General features: G+C 44.4%; 1 protein-coding gene across 5 annotated transcripts in view; it reads left to right on the forward strand.

Moving 5' to 3' along the window:
- The window catches only part of FRMD5 (FERM domain containing 5), a gene marked incomplete at its 3' end in the record, with an annotated part of 291,342 nt that overhangs the window by 18,743 nt on the left and 253,733 nt on the right, over window positions 1–18,866 (forward strand). Inside the window, exon 1 of one of the 5 annotated variants that reach the window (XM_084641252.1) lies at window positions 8,763–8,781. The exons of 3 other annotated variants lie outside the window; for them this stretch is intronic. In XM_084641252.1, coding sequence (XP_084497378.1) covers window positions 8,767–8,781 — 15 coding nt within the window. In that variant the 5' untranslated portion in view covers window positions 8,763–8,766. Of the gene's footprint in view, window positions 1–8,762; window positions 8,782–13,211; window positions 13,231–18,866 lie in introns of those variants that run through there. One more of the 5 variants, XM_084641251.1, reaches the window with a different exon arrangement.

The following is an 18,866-nucleotide window of genomic DNA, read 5'->3' on the forward strand; positions in this document are numbered from 1 at the left end:
GTGCATTAGCAACTGATAGCATTAAGCATCTCAATTAAACCTTGCACTCTCAAGGCAGGAAGAGTTATTATTTTATATTCTTGGAATATAATTGGCTTTTTTAAACAATTTTTTATTTCTAGTTCATTTTTTTCTAGGACTTTATTCCTGTTTCAGCTCACTGAACAAAACTCCTGATAAATCAAAATTTGCGAATGCTCTCTTGGATTTATATAAATGCTGTACCGCAGGATAAGAACACGGGCTGGTTTTTTCAAACCAGTGCAAACTTGAGTGCAGTTTCTAGAAAGCTGGCCAGACTGCAAAGCTGCTGCTGATCTTGGAACAGAGGTTTGGTGTCCTGTCCTCTGCACTGAGCAAAGACCCCTGGCTGTCTTGCCTCTTTCATGGAAGTTCTGGGTTTTTTAAGCATGTCAGTGTCACAAGTTTCCCTTTCTCTTAGTTCTCCTCTTGCCTGTTGATTGTTCTTTACACCTGGAAAGTGGTTGTATCCTTTGGTAGGCATGGTCTTGGACCCAGACACAAATATGGACAGCTTTGCAGAATTAACCTTTGAAAGTGGTGGTTGGCATCACGCCTGTTAGTCAAATGACATGACTAGGAGGTAAGTTCAACTGGGCTGCAGTTTTTGTGTTTATATAAAACCTCCACAAGATAGGGATAAAAGTAAAAAGTAGCAAATAATGGGTTTCAGGTTGGCTTTGTTATGGAACTTGGAAACTAGTAAATCTCTTTGAAAGGAATGACTGTATTTTGACCCCTAGAGACAGGGCTTAATTGTTTTGCTTTGTTTTGTTCCTTGGATCTCCAAGAAAAAAAAGTCAATGTTTGAAGGCAGCTGGCTGGGCCTGTGATTGCCATGGAAACAGAGGAAATACAACTGTCCATGTCTGATGAATGGTGCCATTGCCTAGGAGATGCCCTCCATGCTCACTTCATGGGACATTGTGCTAAAACTTCCAGTCAGGAACTTCACTTTCCCCCAGTGAAAGTAACTGTGAGGCACCTTAACCTCCCCATTTTTATTTCAGACATAGCTTCATCCAAAGCCATCAGTAGTCACGTAGGGATGCGGGGAATCCTCTGATGTGGTATTTGTAGAAATACCAAATAGTGGCTTTCGGTTTTGTCAAGAACTGAATGTTCGCACTGATAGCTGCAGTCTCCTGGGGCAGGAATGGGGAGGCTGGAGGGAGCAGGAGCAGGACTCAGGCACTGGGGACAGTGTGGGGGAAGGGGGAGGATCCCAGGCAGAATGATAGGGGTGCACAGGAGAGGGAGTGGCAGAAGTAAACTTTGGGGAATACAGCCTAATTAAAATAGCCATCATCCTGTGACGTTGGTCATTATAGATACTTAAAATCCTGCTGTCTGTTCTTTTCTGTTCTGTTTTCTACTGACCGTGGATCCTAGTATTCAGGCAGAGGTTCCTACCCGTACCTAATAACAAAAATTTGTTTATCAGGTGTCTGATGCCCAAGGTCTTCTGGGTGCCTAACACAACAGATAAAAACACCTAGTGCAATAGTTACCTGGGAAGGTGCATGATGAACATTTAAAGGATAAAACCCAGCATAAAATCCCTTCTTCATGCACTGCCAGTTGGAATTAAAAAGAAGCAGATGGCTCTACAGCTGTAAAGTAAAACAAAAATCTTTGAAATCCTATTTCTGAAATTAACTGTACAAGGTGTAAGTCAGGGCAGAATTGGATCTTGCCTGTTTAAGGTTAAAAGAAGTTTCTTTTATCAACAAGAGTAAAATGAAGGAATCACATGCTGATTAGGATGCATGACTGGCTCGCAGAGTTGATTGAATTGGAATTTTAACCCCCCCCCCACCAAGTTTTGCATGCCGGGGTCCAATTCTGCTCTGTTACTCCAGTGCAACCTCAGAGTTTTGTCAGGGATGCACCCATGTAACTAAAAGAAAGATTAGCCCCAATTTCATGTGCCAGGGGAGAAGGACAGGGAATGACACCAACATACATAGGAATCAATGTACTTCTCTAAGTTAAGCAAGCTCATTCAAACCTGGACTTTGGGATAGCCGAAGTGATTGTGCAATCTTTGCTGCTGCTATTTCTTCCAGTATTGGCTAGGAATGGAGACTATAATCCTGTACTGAAAGGCTTCCCAGACCCAGTGCTGTGCACCTGGTTTGCATAGTGCTGTGCGTGGTTTGATATTGTAGCATCACCTGTTAACAAAATCTTAGATGTGATTTCTAGAACAGCGAGGACCTTCTTGAAAATACTGCACTGGACCTTGGTACACATCTTTCTGTCCAGTGCAGAAGACTAAAACCTGATTAATAAGACTGTGTAGAGAGGGTTTGTCCCTCTCCGGGGCACCGGGCAACCGTACCAGCTCCCTACACGCTGATGTTTCAGAGAATAGGGAGTAAAGGTAAAAAATGCACATATTTTAGCAATTCCACATAGTTGAATCAGGGATCTTAAGAATCTTTATTGTCACGCAACAGAATAGTCAGAACTTTTACTGGGGCAGGGAATAACTTCATCTTAATTCATACCAAGAACAAAACTGGTCATAAGAAAATAATTTCAGATGAGAAACAATATTGTCTATTGCATGATTAGGTCACTGCAGGTCCTTACATGCCAAGAAAACTGTGTGTGTGTGAGGGATACCTTCAGAGGCAGAAATGCCTGTTAGATGCCCACCTGCCATTTGTGCCTCTGAAAATCGCACCCTGGATAGACAGCTGTGTACACTTGGTGTTGCCTAGTGGTTAGGGAAGGAGTGTAGGACCCCAAGGTTCATAGGATCACTTCTCAGCTCTGTGTATCTCATTCCACTAATCTACGAAGTAGGTTTATTACGCTTTTCCCTAGTAGAGGTGGGAGAGGCATAAATCACATTTGGTACCTCCAATGTGACACTGCAAAGTATTTCTGCTAAAGGGGAGAAGTTTCTTCAAAATCAGGAAGGGACTCTGGTACCATGAGGTGTTTGGTTGTGGCGCTGGTCCTGATTTAGCAGAGCCCTTAATCGTGTGTTTAAAGTTAAGCATTTGCTTTGGTGAATTGGGTCCTTTTTGTCCCTCAAGGCTGCGGTGTGGGTTTGGTAGCACATCACTTTCAGCAAATAAGTGACCTCATGAAAGCATCCCTTTCATCAATGCCAGGAAAATTAAATCATGAACGAGACTATCTTCGCTCTTCAATTAGATTAGATGTTACTTGAAACTTTATTATCCTGGCATGGCTTGTTTTTTTTAAAAAGCACTCTTTAAATAAGGAACTTAGATCTAGTACTAGAAAATTATAATTTATTTCATGGGTATCTATCCCCCAAATTCCAGGTACTGTGGTGGCATTAGGAAGGTGTTCTTATCTGCTGAAATGAGACAGAGACACCGCTGTTCAGCATCTTGTGATTGCAGCTAGCAATGTATTCATCACTGTGGATGCAATTCACCTCCTGGATAGAAGACATCCCTAAGATTTATTCACCATTCAAGTCCCACTTAAGTTCTGTTTTCAAGACTTAAATGGGAGTTACGTTAAGATTTATGGGCCAAGGTGATGCTCTGCACGGGGTGAATGTCATTATCTGGTTTCTAAATAGAAGACCATCTATGGAAATGCGGCGACCACAATAAAATATTCTAAGCGAAATGAGGTCATATAAAGCGTGCTGCCCTGTGTTCGAGTAACAAGTGAATTAAGATTTTTAAAAAATTGCTCTCACTGTTAGAATCGCTAGGTTGTGACACTAAACCCATATTGCAACAACACTGTGGTATTTCCTACTGGTCTGTCTGTCTAGGTAAGGTACTTATATGGCCCCCTTTACCACAGTACCTAAGTTCCTAACATCTGTAAATATGTTTATTCTCATGTCATCCCCACAAGGTGGTATTCCAATGTTACAAATGAGGAACATGGGTCTCCTGTGCCACAAACCAGCAGCCTAACGGTTAAATCGTCTTCTCTCTTTCTATTGGTCATTTTCTTTTTTGTAAGTTTTGTAAAAAATAACTAGAATCATCAACAATTCTGGTTCTTTACTAAAAAGTTAGTAACAAAATAATGTTTGTGAATTGTTGCCTGTTTCCTACTTTCTGTATCCAATTTGAAACTTCGCTTGAAATTAACTTAAATATTATGCAGAATACGCACTTAATCAGAAATCTTTGTCATACAAGTTAGCAATGCATGTGCAATGGTGTGGGTCTATTTCTCAGAGATAGGGTCATTTAATGCATATTTTGGTACCATGGTCGGACATCAGGTTTAACTGGCTGGCTGCAGGCATTGAGGCCCTTGGCGGGATTGTGTGTCGCTGGTACCTGTACAGTTCTGTGCTGAATTTTCTGTGTTTGGCTGTGGATCCCGTTTTGAAATATGGCCACTTGTTGGTTAGTATTGGTTTATTTTGTGTATATTTTAGGTCTGCCTCATTGAAATGGCTTTTTGCTCTATTTTGAGAATTAGATTTCATTAGGAAATGCAAGCAGTGATCAGTATTTGTGTCTGCTTTTGTGCATGTCCCTTTTTTAATGGTATCTACTCTTTTTTTTTCAGATTCTGTTTGAGCATCACATTAATACCAATAAACCACATATTACCTTGGATTCCCTTCAATCCGTTCAATTATAGTCCGAAGGGTCAGTTGTACACTCAGACACTGCTTGTGATTTGCACTCCTGTTTCTGAGGACAGAACTGGATCTGTTGTGTTTAGGATGTGTCGTATTCAGTTTTTCTGTTGTTGTTGCTACCAGGTGTGCATAAAGGATAGCGTCCTGTACTATTAGCAACTAAGTGCTGGGATTCTGAATGTCCTGGTGTATCCCATTGCCAGCAAAAGCAAGGTTACTTTTAAGCTCTGAGGCAAAGGTCGGAAGATCATTACTGGGTATGTAGCTGCTAGTAAAGCTGCCGTACAAATGGAGACTATCCTGCATTTCTGGGCATCCATTGTGTAGGCTATTTTAAATGCTATTTTATTACAATTTAACTTTGCTTAATTTTACCAGTGTGAGTTCTGTCTGCACTGATAGGAAGGTTTAAATCCTGGTGGCTGTATGCTTCAGTTCTTAATGTTCTATCACAATTAATGGTAATGGCTTGTACAGGACCCAGTCCTCATTGGCCATGCACGTGAACCGATCCCAGCAAGATGGCACGCATGCTGTAGAGGTGTTGTATCACATGGCAGGGGATGTTCCTCCATCCCGACTCCAAACCTCAGAGGCCTCTCTGCAGATCCTTCTCTACATGAGTCACATAGGCAGGGCACAGGAAAGAGCGGCATTGCTGGCTGGCTGTATTCAAGCTGTGGGCGTACCATGGATTTATACAGAGGCAATACGATATTTTCTGTCTTATTATCTGTCCCTTTCTTAATGGTGCCCAACATTCTGTTCGCTTTTTTGCCTGCCGCTGCACATGGAGTGGATGTTTTCAGAGAACTATCCACAATGACTCCAAGATCTTTCTTGAGTGGTAACAGCTAATTTAGACCCCATCATTTTATATATATACTTGGGATTATGTTTTCCAATGTGCATTACTTTACAGTTATCAACATTGAATTTCATCTGCCTTTTTGTTGCTCAGTCACCCAGTTTTGAAAGACCCTTTTATAGTTCTTCGCAGTTTGTTTGGGACTTAACTGTCTTGAGCTGAAGAATTGAAGCTGAGACCAGGAGGGGTGACGGACCTTTCGTCTTAGAAGGGGACAGAACTCTTATGTGACTTGGCCAGAGGGCTAAGCCACAGGAGACCGACTCAGTGAGAATCTGGAGAGGAGACTGGCTGGGACTGGCCATCATGGTTGAGAAAGTGGCCACCAGAGGTGGTGAAGAAGGCAAAGTCTCCTGCAATACTGTGTCTGGGCTGGAGGGGGTGCCCTAGAGTTAAGGACACACAAGGAGTGCACAAGTTAATACTCATGCAATCCCTGTCCCGGCAGTGGTCCTTTGGTGTAACCTCTGTTCCTAGCAAGAACCTGTTGTAGAGGTGAGTGCAGGGGCCCCATGCATGATGGGTACGTGCCCATTCAGGGGGTTAGTTTAGTTGTTTTCCCTGCATTGGCCAGAATTTGACCCCAGTTGTTCCAGATGACTATAGCAACTTGTCTGAAAATAAGAAGATTGTTCAAGTCCTATGACAAGCCTATTTCAACTTTTTGAAGCAAAACCGTGGTACGGTGTACTGTACTGTGTGCTTCTGATGTTGACGTTCTGGGAGCAAAGTGGGGCTGCTGAAGTAACTGTACAACTTTCTTCCTTCTTTTTCAGAGAAAGCATGTTACCATTTCATAGCATTATTCTCCAAAGAGAGTAAGCTGCTGTTATATAAACTTGACATACAAGAGGGCCATAAGAAGTCCCATGTCGAGTACGAATGTTATGGGTCACCAGTGCCAGTATGTTTGTTACCATCTCTTCTTAAGTGTCAATAGAAAAACAAAATAATTTTATTCTCGGTAACAACAGGACCTAAAGCTACGTCTACACTGCGACCCTTACAATGGTGTGGCTTTGCCGCTGCAGCTATGCTGTTGTAAGGCGCACGGTGTAGCCGCTCTTTGTCGACGGGAGCGAGCTCTCCCAGCGACAAACTAAAACCACCCCCAACGAGGGGCGGTAGCTTCGTCGACGGGAGCGCGGCTCCCACCAATGAAGCGCTGTTGACTCCGGTGCTTTTCATCGCTAATTCTTTTGTCCTTCGGGGGCGTGTGCGTGCGCGTGTGTGTTCATACCCATGAGTGACGAAAGTGCCACTGTCGACAAAGCCAAAGAGAGACGTCGATGAATACAATTGATCCTTCTGTCACCATTACATTCAGCCTGGTCCATGTGTTCAGAGCTTTCGTTTGATGCAAGGTTGGTTCCATGGTATAATTCAGTGGTCTTGAAGTGAAGAGCATGGGTCAGAGGTAGTACAGAGTAAACTGCAGGCTGTGGGGGGCAGGGGAGGGAAAGCGACAGGTTCACTCAAACGAAGGCCGTGTAATCTGTACCCAGTTTAAGTGCATACTACATGAACTACAGTGGTCTGGCGCATCTGTCGTTACTGCCTCTCATTTAAGCAAGCGTTCAGGGAGAAATTTCATTGAATGCCATGAGCTGCCTATGGCTTCAGGTGAAATGGTATTGGGAGTCTATTTTTAAAACGGTTTTTAAAAAATGAACCATTAAGTTCGTGTGGGCCTAAGGAGAGCTTCATAACGCAATGGTGGGTTGTGCTAGTAACCTTGAAAAGGTGATTTCTGCATATAGGACTGGGCCACAGGGCACTTGTGCTTCCTTTCTCAGCGTTAGTTGGACGACAGCTGTTGTGCATTCGTTTTGCTGCCCTCTCTTCATACCAATGTGTAAGCCAGCCTCTCCTCTCTTAGTTTCCTCTGTCACCCGCAGGGCAGTGAAACAGCCTGAGGACAGAAAGGTGGTTTTGTACTTTTTGCCAGTGACTCAAGGAGGCCTGGTGGATTACCATGTTTTTAAGTAAGCTCCCGTGCTTTTGTTCTGCATGGATGAAAAATTGGCCCAAGTGCATTCCTAGGTATTTGTCACTGAGGTATCTAAGCACCAACCCTCAGTTCTGCATTCGCTGTCAGATAAGAAGGTTATGATTTTAAAGGCTGCATATGTTTTAGCACTGCTTTGGGGTTGCTCAGAAGTTATCAAAACCCATCTGAACTGGACAGATCGTCCCTTCAGTTGTGCCGCTTGCACTGTGAGTTAAGTAAAGTAGCGTATTGGTGTGTGCTGTTCTTTTTTCTCTTTTTCTTTCTCTTTCTTTTTTTCTCTTTCTTTTTCTCTTTCTCTTTCCTTCTCGCTTTCCTTCTTTTTTTGCTGCTCAGCTGAAAGCAAACGTTAAGCTTCTGTGTTCTGCATCGGAATGTTCCTCCTGGGGTTGGGAAAATGCCTTCTAAGCAACAGGGCAGGCAGTCCCATTTGGATGCCTTGGGATGGAATAGCCTGTGCTTTATGGTACGTTGCAAGAGGAACCATGACTTCAAAGGCAGTGTGTGTGTGCAATTAGCTTAAAGGAACCGGGGAACAAATGCCTGCACAAGGTTTGTAGGGCCCCATCTAGTGGTGACTCTTTGGAAATTCACCTGTGGAGATTAAGTGGATAGCAAAAGAACCTGGACTGAACATGTTCATAGATTCATAGATACTAAGGTCAGAAGGGACCATTATGATCATCTAGTCTGACCTCCTGCACAACGCAGGCCACAGAATCTCACCCACCCACTCCTGCGAAAAACCTCTCACCTATGTCTGAGCTATTGAAGTCCTCAAATCGTGGTTTAAAGACTTCAAAGAGCAGAGACTCCTCCAGCAAGTGACCCGTGCCCCATGCTATAGAGGAAAGCGAAAAACCTCCAGGGCCTCTTCCAATCTGCCCTGGAGGAAAATTCCTTCCCAACCAGCTTATCTGTTACATTCAGATGGCCAAGATCATTTATGTGCTCACGTAATATTTGACTTTTCATATAAAATAAAATAAGATAACTTTTGTTATTGCAGGAGCCATTGGCCCTCACTAAGTCATCATGTATGGATATATCTAACCTGCTTTGACATCCACTTCCCATCTCCATCCCTCCCCGCTTCCCACATCTGTCTGCTTCTCTGTAACATCTTGTGTTTTCTTCTTCACCCACATATGCCTGGACCACATCTATTGAACTAGTTCAGGAGGAGGGTGCCCAGTCATTCTACGTCTCCCACCGGGGTACCCACTTTTGCCATGATGCCTACAAGAAATTAGCCATCTAATAATGGCCTGGATAGAAGTAAGTGTGTGTGTGTGAGAGTCTTTAAAATATATATTAAACTACCTTTGGGTGTACAGTTGTTTTCTCTCTCCCCCAGCCCCATCTCAGATCCCCTGGGTCTGTCTTGAGGGGCAAAAAAGGTGTGTTGCCAGGGTGTAACTTAGTTGAGTTAGCTTAATGTCATAGAAAAACCCCATTAAAATGCAAGTGAGCACATCTGAACCCATAGTAGCTAGCCATGTCATGGCCTTTATTAATGGAGTTTTTCAGTCATGTCACAATCGTTCTGAGCTAGTACCATTGTAAATACACCCTTTTTGCCTTTCAGGGCTTTCCAGGTGTTTACTTGTCTGTCAGTTGAGGAGCATGCTTTGTGTCCCGCTGTTTGTCTGGGGAGTATTTCACACACTGTGGGTGCTGCCTGATATGCTCAGATTGTCTTTGTGCAGAGAAGTAAGCCGGGGGCTCCACAACGCTCAGTGCGTTCTCTTCTAATGTAAATTATCTGAATAGCTTCCTGTACTGTGGCTCACCTTGAGTAGCACCTTGTTTTACAAATGGCCCCATTGACATGAGTTTGTGCGAGGACCAAATTCTGTTCCAGGTCGCTCTGTGGTTCCTAATGTGTCTGAGGTGCGTGGGGAGAGCGTAAGGGGTCGTCTGCACCAGTGCTGCGTGGAATGGCAGCCTGTGCGTTTGTGGGGGGGGCAGAGGATCGTTTAACCCGTAGTCCTTTACCCGGTGTTAGGGTCCCTGTTCCTGATGTGTGTTTGCAGCGCTAGCGTCTCTGAGGGGTACAGAACTTACTAAAACTGAGTTTTTCAGTTAGAAAATAAGTCAGCTGTGGTGGTGTTTGAGGGATAACTCTTGTCAATCTACCACCTTTCACACTCCTATGCTAAAAATAGCGCATGGTTTCCAGGCTGGAATTGCACATCCTGTATTCATATCAGAAGAGCTCTTACGGTGAATTACCTTTTGATGTGAAGAGCTGAAAACAAGGTGTTTGGCTTTCTAAAAAGATTTTCAAACGGCCCACTCAGTTCTGCGTTGATAGCAGAGCTCCAAGTCACACACATTCAGGTTTAATTGTATTGTGGGTTGGCGCACCCGTGCTAGCTTTAATAGCACAGCAATACCAGAGACGTGCGTGTGGGCTGGCAGTCCACGTGAGCACCCAGGCTCTCCGATGGGCTAGTAAATGGGTGGCTCGCCTGCACTGAGGTCTAGGTGCCATGACTACGCTACTAGGGTTACCTGTGCTAGCTTGATTAAAGTATGCCCCATTCACACCTGAATGTGCGGTGTGGACCTACTACACCCTTATAAAAGGCAGGTCTCCTGAGTGAACGGAGTGTAAAAACAGATGTGTGGGGGGAGGAATGGGTAGGAAGGCCGTAATGCACGTGTCTGCTGTTGGCCTTGGCCCATTCTGATTTACTTGTACAAAGAACCAAATGTATCCGAGTTACAGTGGCCTCAGTTTCACTTCATCACAATGTACCCTCCTGTTGAGGGAAACCCTGGGCATAGTCTGTGTTAAGCGTCTGAGCCCAGTGGAAGGGCTACTCAGCCACACGCTGGCGGGGTCATCCCCGTCGTACCAGAAATGAAAGGGGTCCAGGACACTTGGTAAGATGCCAAAGGGGTCCTTGGAGGAAAAAGGTTTGGGAACCGCTGGGCTAGAGAACTGTTGCCTCAGCTGATCTCAGCGGCATGGGGGAGAGGCAGTCTCTCAGGTATCCAGGTCCCAAACCATTTAGGGCTTTAGAGCTCAAGACAAACCGCGTAAGCTGCACAGGAAACCAGCCCATGTCTACTGCGGACTGTGGCACCCTACTGTGATGTACCCCCAGCATGAAGCATGGTTTAGTCAGAGGGCTTCCGCCGTACTTGCTTGAGTTTTGGAATAGTCCCAGTTTTACAGCATTGCATTAACCCTGGGGCAAAGACACAAGCGCCTGGCTCACAGCCTTCTCCCCAAGCACGGGGGTGGGAGAAGTAGTCCTGTGGCAGCTGCTGCCTGCTCATCCAGGAACGGCTTCGGGTCTAAGATGAGCCTCGAATGGCAGGCCCAATCCCTCCGAGAAAGGGAGCTGATCCGAGCTCAAGCATCTCTTTGGGTTACTTCTCCTCACCTGCCAGCAGTCTCTCCAGCTAACTCTCACCAAGCCCCAGTTTGAAGTTATAAACTTAGTTGCCCCAGCTTGGTCAGGAGAGGTTAACATACAGCTCTGTATCTGTCCGTGTAAAGGGAAGTGCTACAGCCTATGGATCCTTGCTAGCCCTCCTAGTGGCCCCAGAAGCAAATGGACAAGAAGTGCCAACAAGACTGAGCCTTCTGGCACACTGAGTGTGTCCTTCAGGTAGGCAAACAACCAGCTACCTATGGCCGTCCTCTGGGATCACTCTGGAAGGCAGAAGCACGGATGCTCTGGAGTGATTCCAACCCCTGGTGGGGACAGCTGGCATGTCAGCAAAGCCTTGTGTTCAGCAATAGCTGCTAACAGTGTGTATTCTTCCTCCCGACTGGGTGTACTGCACTCTGCTCACTTCTGCTGCTAAAACTAGTTCTTGTTCTGTATTCCCGTCATACACCATGCAGTCAAAAGCTATAGAACGCCTCCCGTGCTAGCCTCTTCCTCCGCCTCTGATCTCTTGTTTTCTCTGGCGTTAGTTGCCAACTGTCCCAATGTTTCACTGGCATCAGTCTTTTCCTTTCTTGTTAAGTTCTTCTGTACCTCTCTGTGCATCAGATTTTCCTGATCCTGGATGATTCCTGACCCTGAGCCAATGTTTAATCCATTGCAGTGGTTATTCCCGATACCAGTTTGCCTTCTAACTACGTAAATCAATTTGTCATGTTTTACAATATCTAACGCTCGCCTGAAATGCAGATAAATTACGTCCACCACTGTTTCACCGTTGTAACTAATTTGATAATGTATTAAAATATGCACAATATTATTTGACACAATTTTCCTTCTCTAAATCAGAGGTGTTAGTCTTGCACTATGATGCATTTTCAATCCTGTGCAAACCTGTGTCTTGTCTTATAATCTCTAATATATTTTAACAATTACAGTCAGGTTTATGTCTGTCTGGTTTCCTTGTTTCTTTCATACACAGGAATGTTGGGCTGTAATTCTTCCAGTTCACACATCTCTGTAATAGTCCCAAATGCCTGATTATTTGTCGCAGTGTAACTGCAATAGCCTTGTCGTATAATAATTTGTTTTACAGAGCTGCAGATTTACTCATATTCATGTTTTTTTAAAGTGTGGTTATGGTCAGAAAAATTGCCATGTACAGTTGGCAGCTTCTTACTAAGCAGAACTGCTCCAGGTCGCTTTAGAGACCAAATAAATTCTAAGGTCTAATCCAAAATGCATCGAAATCTATAGAAAGATCTGATTGACTTGTGAGCTTTGGATTATGCCCTTAATATTATTTTCCTGCTTGCCTGGCAGTACCACCAGAGCTGTGATCTGCATTTTCTGCTGGCTCAAGTGTCGCTAATAGAATTGTTAACTGAATTCCAAGGGCAGAATCATTATTTGCGATGAGAAAGCCAGAGAGACCCTGGCATGACTTCAGATCCGAGGCACAGTGTGTGAGGCTGGCAGTTCAGAACAAGAAAATCTGTTCACTGTAAAGTGAACAAATTTGAGGAGCTCAGTGGGGCAAAATAATACGGATCCTTCCCCCACCCCAACAATGTCGTTTTTAGAGACTTATTTCTCGGGGTTAAATTAATTAACCAAGCTTTTAACCAACTGTCTTCAACTTACTCCAGCTATTTCCTAGGAGTTTGCCGTGGGACTTGACCAGAGTAACTGTCCAAACCTTTGCAGTCACCTGCTTCGAAGCAGCCGTGCTAAGGGCCATTGTATAATGATGTTGGGGTTTTTCTTTTTCAGCACACTAGCGTGAGCCCTGCTAACATCCGTCCGTGGACCTGAGCTGGGGGGCTGGTTTCCAGAGGCAGTGTGGACATAGCCAAAGTGATTAACAGAAACTGATTAAGTGGGGAAGTGTTTTTCTCGTTGTACAGCCGGGGTAGCTGGAGTACAGAAGAGTTAAATGAAGCAACTCAAGCTCCCACGGAGACTCCCTGGTGGTGTCAGGGACAGAAGGCAGGGGACCTGAGTGCCCTCCCCCTGCATCCCTTGGCACCGTTTCCCTGTGAATGCGTTGTCCCCCAGAGCAGGCTCGCTTTTTTTCTGCTTGCGCCTACATGGCCTGCAGTGGTGCTACGTATTTCCTGCTGGCCGGAAGTGGTTTGAAGGCACTAAAACTTGACACTTTTTCATGAAAATCTGTTTGTTGCCGTTTGCCATGGAAACGGTACCCGGGGAGCTCCATGAGCTGGTGGCAAGGGCCTCCCAGAGACGATTTTAAAAGTGTATGTTCTGGCCAGGCATGCAGAAGGACGTGGTGCTTTCCAGAGGCTACTGCTGGACACAGGTTAGGGTTTTGCCTCACTCCTTCCCTCTTCTCTACGCCCCTCCCCGGCCCCCCAAATCCAGACCAAAGACCAGATACCACCGCTTCCCAATCTGCACTGATCTAACAAAAAAGTGATTGTTTTGGGGCCCGTTTTGCCACTGATGTGGATTATTTCATACAACTCCAGTTAAAATAAAGGCCAAAAAATAGAAAGTAAATTTAATTGCCACATTTTGACTATAAAACCTTCTTCAGCAGAAATCTGTCAAAGGAAAACAAGTGAACTTTGTCCTGCACGTCTTTGCTGTCTTTAGCACTGCAGGGATGACAGCATGTGGATTACATAATCTTTGCAAAGGAGAAAAAATAGCTAAGCCCTTTTTCCATTGTTCTTTGAAGAAGTTTTTGATGTAATCATCAAAATGATGGGAATTATTAGACTGACAAGAAAGCTGAAGAGCAGAAAAAATTATGTAGAGAGTTTAATGAAAATCTCCCACTGGAACTTTGGGAAATAGGTTAAAGGTGTTTGCTGAAGTTTATCTGCTGATTTCAACAAACTGTCGTCTCACAGCATCAGCAGGTTTGTTGTATACTAAAAGACTCTCCATTGTCAGTTCAGGTTCCCAAATCCAAATCAAGTAGAAGGAAATTCAGCTGGACGCTGTGCTTTCCAGACATGCTGTGCTTCTTAAAGCTGAAGTGCAGTATTGAGAGGAATAAATGACAGGCCAGGAGTTGTGAGGGGAGAGACCTAGATGTTTTGTGCAATTAGTGCAGTTGCTTAGGAATATAAATACAGTATTATCATTTTTATAAAGGCAGAGTGATCTCTATATTGCTTGTCAATAACAAACATAGAGTGATGATATCAACACGAGCAAAGTGTTACGATAATAATTGTATAAGTACGTGGTAATCGTATATATTTATTTCAAATTGTGGAAAGTTCTTTGGTTATGGGTCAAAGCTTAAAGCCTTTCTTTTAATTTGTTAGTATCTAGTTTGACCAACTTGGCTGGAGCAGGACTTCAATTGGCCTGCTAAACATAGGGTTGTGAGTTCAATCCTTGAGGGGGCCATTTCAGGATCTGGGGCAAAAATTGGGGATTGGTCCTGCTTTGAGCAGGGGGTTGGACTAGACGACCTCCTGAGGTCCCTTCCAACCCTGAGATTCTATGAACTGAAAACACTGAGTGGGTTGCTTGGAGCGTGTTGCTGGGTGATTTTAAACTTCTGTACTGGGTTTTTTCCTGAAGTAGTTACTGATTTGGTGCAGAAACACCAAATGCAGAAAAAAGTCAGTGCTCCCAATACCCTCCTCCCTCCTTCCCCAGGGTAGGAAAACGGGTATGGGTCCAGCTTTTCACAGCGGTTCTTACTGGGGTTTGTCTCCTTCATGTGATGAGTTGACCTGGCTGTGCTTTCTGGAGAGGTTTCCACTAGGTGGCAGTGAAACCTTCAATAGACCTTACAGCTGCCTGCCTGACACTCCCATATTCCTGAACGATACCTTAAGCCAAGTACCCTAAAGCTCTAGTAAACTGAGTTAGGTTTCGGAGAGGAGAGTACAGGACTCCCAGGGTTGGAACTTGGCCCAGAAGGTTAACTCCCCCCCCTCCTCAGACATCACTGACCTGTCCCGATCTCCATCCCACCTGCCATGGAACCTTCTGGCGTCTGAGTCCCATCTAACAGCTCTTCTGGTACCTGCTGTATAATATCAAAGACCAAAAGCATTAAAGGTGTTAAACTCGGTCTCTGCCCAACATTAAAACAGTGGTTTGGGTTTTTTCCCCTTACCAAGACCCTGGTTTGCTCCTTTTTTTGGCAAACACCCAAAAGCGTTTATTCTAATGTTGGAGGTTTATTTGTCAAACACAATCTCCCCCCCTTCCAAAATTAAACAAGCATTTATATTTAAACAGAAATTGAGAATTCTACAAAACAAACATAATCAAAACTGATTAAAGTGTCTATCCTTTTGGAAGCAAAATATCAGTCTCTTATTTTCATTAGCAACCTTTCTTTGATGACAAGCAAAGGGTTAATTTTTCTCTGCCCTGATGTGTGCAGGGTGTGTTCTCCTATTTTATTTCCCTGGGTGTGGGAAATGCAGCCTTTTATAGATGTTCTGAGAACACCGGGCAGCTGGTCAGTTACCGATAGATGCTTTAGACTGGTAGGGCAACCACAACGCCTGTTGCTTGGCCCCAGGCTCATGTCCCTATCACGGACATCGTCTGGTTGGGTCCTCTCTTCTTAGACAGGGCAGGATTGGGGCCCTCTCCTTTTGCTATGCTGAAGCAGTACTGTTAATTTCAGGATTTGATGAGAAGCTGAGAGAGCAAGAGGATTGGGCAGAAAGTAACACAACAAGGAAGGGAGACAGAACAGGATGTTCTGAGCCTCTGCTATGCTAGCCATCAGTTATCCCCACTGATGGGCAGAGGACTGGGTGTCACAATGATATTATGACACTCAGATGAAAAGCAACAAAGGCCTGATGACTTTCCTCTCGGGAAGACAATTTTTTGGTCTAGCCTCCTCCCTCTATCTCGTGGTCGAGGAAGATGAGAGCAGTTGGGACAAGATGAGAGCTGTGAAGGGAAGATGTGTTGGGATGAGATTTTTTCACCCCAAAGTCTTCTGTCAAAAACTGCAAAGAGGAGGCGGGGGGAAGGAAGGGGATGGCATAGTTCATCTCTTCATTATTTTGTCCACCACTAAGGCCTAATATCAGACACACCAAATCTGGTTCATGAATTTCCAGGTCCACATCTTCTGTTTTTACCAAGCATGGTATAATCATGTCAGGTCTTGAATGACCTCCGAAGGCCTTTTTGTTTAGACCAATTTAGGTCTGTTTCCCCCTCAGTACCTGTTATAGGTTATTGTAACATCTTGTGAACTTTCACATGCTTCTTCAGTTGAGCTCACAAGTAGAGTACGTTTTTAGGCCCCCAATTATTACAACACATGGGATAATTCTGTTACCAGCTTTACTGGCTGCAAGTCCATCGGCTTCAGTGGAGTTTTGCCTGCTTCCTGCCCGAGGTGAATTGAACCCTGTGTCTCTCTTGAAAGCTGTACGGGTGCTGTCTAACTGGCAGGGCAAAGGGAAGGAAGAGAGTCCCATTTGCTTTCTCCCAGCTCTTTCCGGATTCTCCCCTTTCTTTTGCCAGGGGATAAGGCTGGCCTCAGAGATTTCTTTCACTCTTCTGTGCTTGGCCTGTGCGCCGCTTAAACCATGCTGTTTTCCAGGTCACAGTCACGCTTCGATTTCTCACACTTCGTTTTTGCTGTGTAAACCAGGCCCCCGCTCAGTGAAAATGTGCTAAGTAATTTCGATGATTTAATTTAAAAATTGTCTCTACAAGCAGGCGGTGTGAAGAAATGCTCTGAGCTGGCCAAGGCAGAGGCCTAGTCAGCTCGCTTGCGTGGGGCACTGGGAGGTGAGCCGGGGGAAGAACACATCCGTGTGTCAATATTACCCCCCTGTATTATTTAAAACCTGAAGTGGCTTGGGTGCTTAGCATCTAAGAATCACCTTTCTCCCAGTTCTTGACCGCGGCAGCGGAGATGAGCTTAAGCAATTGGATGAACAATCACTAGATTTGAACTAGCAGGCTATTTTCAGTGAATGGCCCTTGGTTTGGAGGAATTCATCTCTCCCATTCAGCCCAGCAGAGCCTGATTCTCTTTGCTCATCTTCCGGACGTGGCACAAAGGCCATCTGTACGCACAAGCTTTTGCATCGAAGGGGATGGGCTTGCTTCTGTTTTCTGTGGGGTTATCCCCCTATTTCTGTGGACGGTTCTTTGCATTTTTATATGGTATTATTGGTGTGTGCACAGGGAGGCACTGAGAAGGATGTGTCGTCATCAGGCATTAAACAGACAAATAGATGTGGCTGTTGGCATGCTGAAATATTCTGCTATTGCATCATTATAAAATCCAGGTATGTTTCTCAATTACATTTAAAAATCATATTCCATTTAAATTGTGCACATTCTGTTCTTCTTATTTTTTAAAATAATTCAAATGCAGTTAGATAGTTTAGATAGACGCACTTTCGTATAGGCTCTAAATTAAATCTCAGATAGTCCAGAGTCTCTGTTTCCTTTTTGAACATTGTCTGAGTGACAGAGAGCAGTGGATCCTGGAGATAGTAACCAGTTGAAATTGTATTTTCATATCAGGCTCATAGGAAAAAACATTTCTGTGATTCTGAGGAACCAAAGTGAGTTCAGACTTTATAAGATTGGAGATCAGAGTCCCTGTGGTCTCCTCTCTCTTTCTGAGATGCAGCCAGCACTGACCACGTTGCAGAGTGAAAGCGACTGAAGCTAAAAATGACAGATTCATTCAGGGATCTGTCTCTAAGAAGTAAGGACCATAATTAAGCTAATAGAGCCGTTATATAAGCACTTCCTATTTTTTGGTCTTTTATTTCTGTTCAGAACCACTGTCTCTGTCTCCATTCGCTGCACATGTGGATAGACTTTTATGCTCACAGCTGCACATGGCTACTGATGCCTTCTGATCAGTGAGAGTGGAGTTCATACCACCGGCATAAAGCCCGAGTGCTTGGGCTCTGCATGGGTAGGGTATGGTAGGACGGGGGTGGGTAGGGAGATGGGGACGGGGTAGAAGGCTGCTTACCCCCCAAACTGTCCCCTTCTGTGTGTTCTATCTGAGACATCTTAGATTCATGACAAGCCTTGGTGATCACATTCTTGGGCTGTTGCTTTCAGGTGGGGGAAGAGATGTTGGGAGGCAAGCAAAAAGGCAGTGTTGTCTTGCTATCACTTTCTGTAGGGCGATGGATGGAGTGGAACCAGTAATGACAATTTTGAAGTGGAGAAATAAGAAATTGGAAATGATTGGAAGGGTCCAAGTGCCTGGGGCTGCAAACAGCAAACTCCTATTTCTTTTTCTCCCTCTGGGTTCCCTGAAAAGTCTATAAACCTACAGCAAACCCTTCTGTTCTGCTTACCTGTGCCCAACATTTAAAAAAAAATGTGGCAGTCAGTTCATCTCCTATTTCAAGCTGAAACTTACTGGGCCAGATTCATCCTTGAAGTCAGTGGACTCCAGGAGAATTCGCTTGCTCCACTGTGTTCACCGGATAGCGGTGAGGCACAGGATGTAAAACTCCCTTGGAAGAGCTGATCTGAGCTAACATCACCTGCCAGGGACTGGTGAAACGAAATCCTGAAGCAATCCACTGAAAATCCAGTTTAACTAATAGCTTAGTCAAGAAGAGGGTTTTCATTATGGGTTGAACAAAGAGACGTGTTTGTGTTACAGAAATGAAGCCTTAGACCAGGAAAGAAACCCTACATAGTCAAGTGAAATATGAATCCATTATCTAAGCGGGCAAGTGACTAACATAATGTGAAAAGTCCTTGAGGCTTTTTTTGAAAGGTCAGAAATGTGAAATCTGTGCTCAGCGCAATGTGAGTCATATACGCTCTGCGCCCTTTTCTGAAGTCACAAAATTGTCCATTTGGAAACTTTTTACCCTTTGTGGTTCTCAGAAAAAAGCAACTGCTGAAAGTGGAATCAGTATGTTTAGGATGTATACGAAACATGCCTGAGCTGTTTGTCTGCAATCTTTGGTGCAGTAAAATAAAAAGGATGTTTTGTGG

The sequence above is a fragment of the Lepidochelys olivacea genome (genome assembly GCF_965140295.1).
Source record: "Lepidochelys olivacea isolate rLepOli2 genome assembly, chromosome: 10".
In the NCBI taxonomy this organism is placed as follows: Eukaryota; Metazoa; Chordata; order Testudines; family Cheloniidae; genus Lepidochelys; species Lepidochelys olivacea.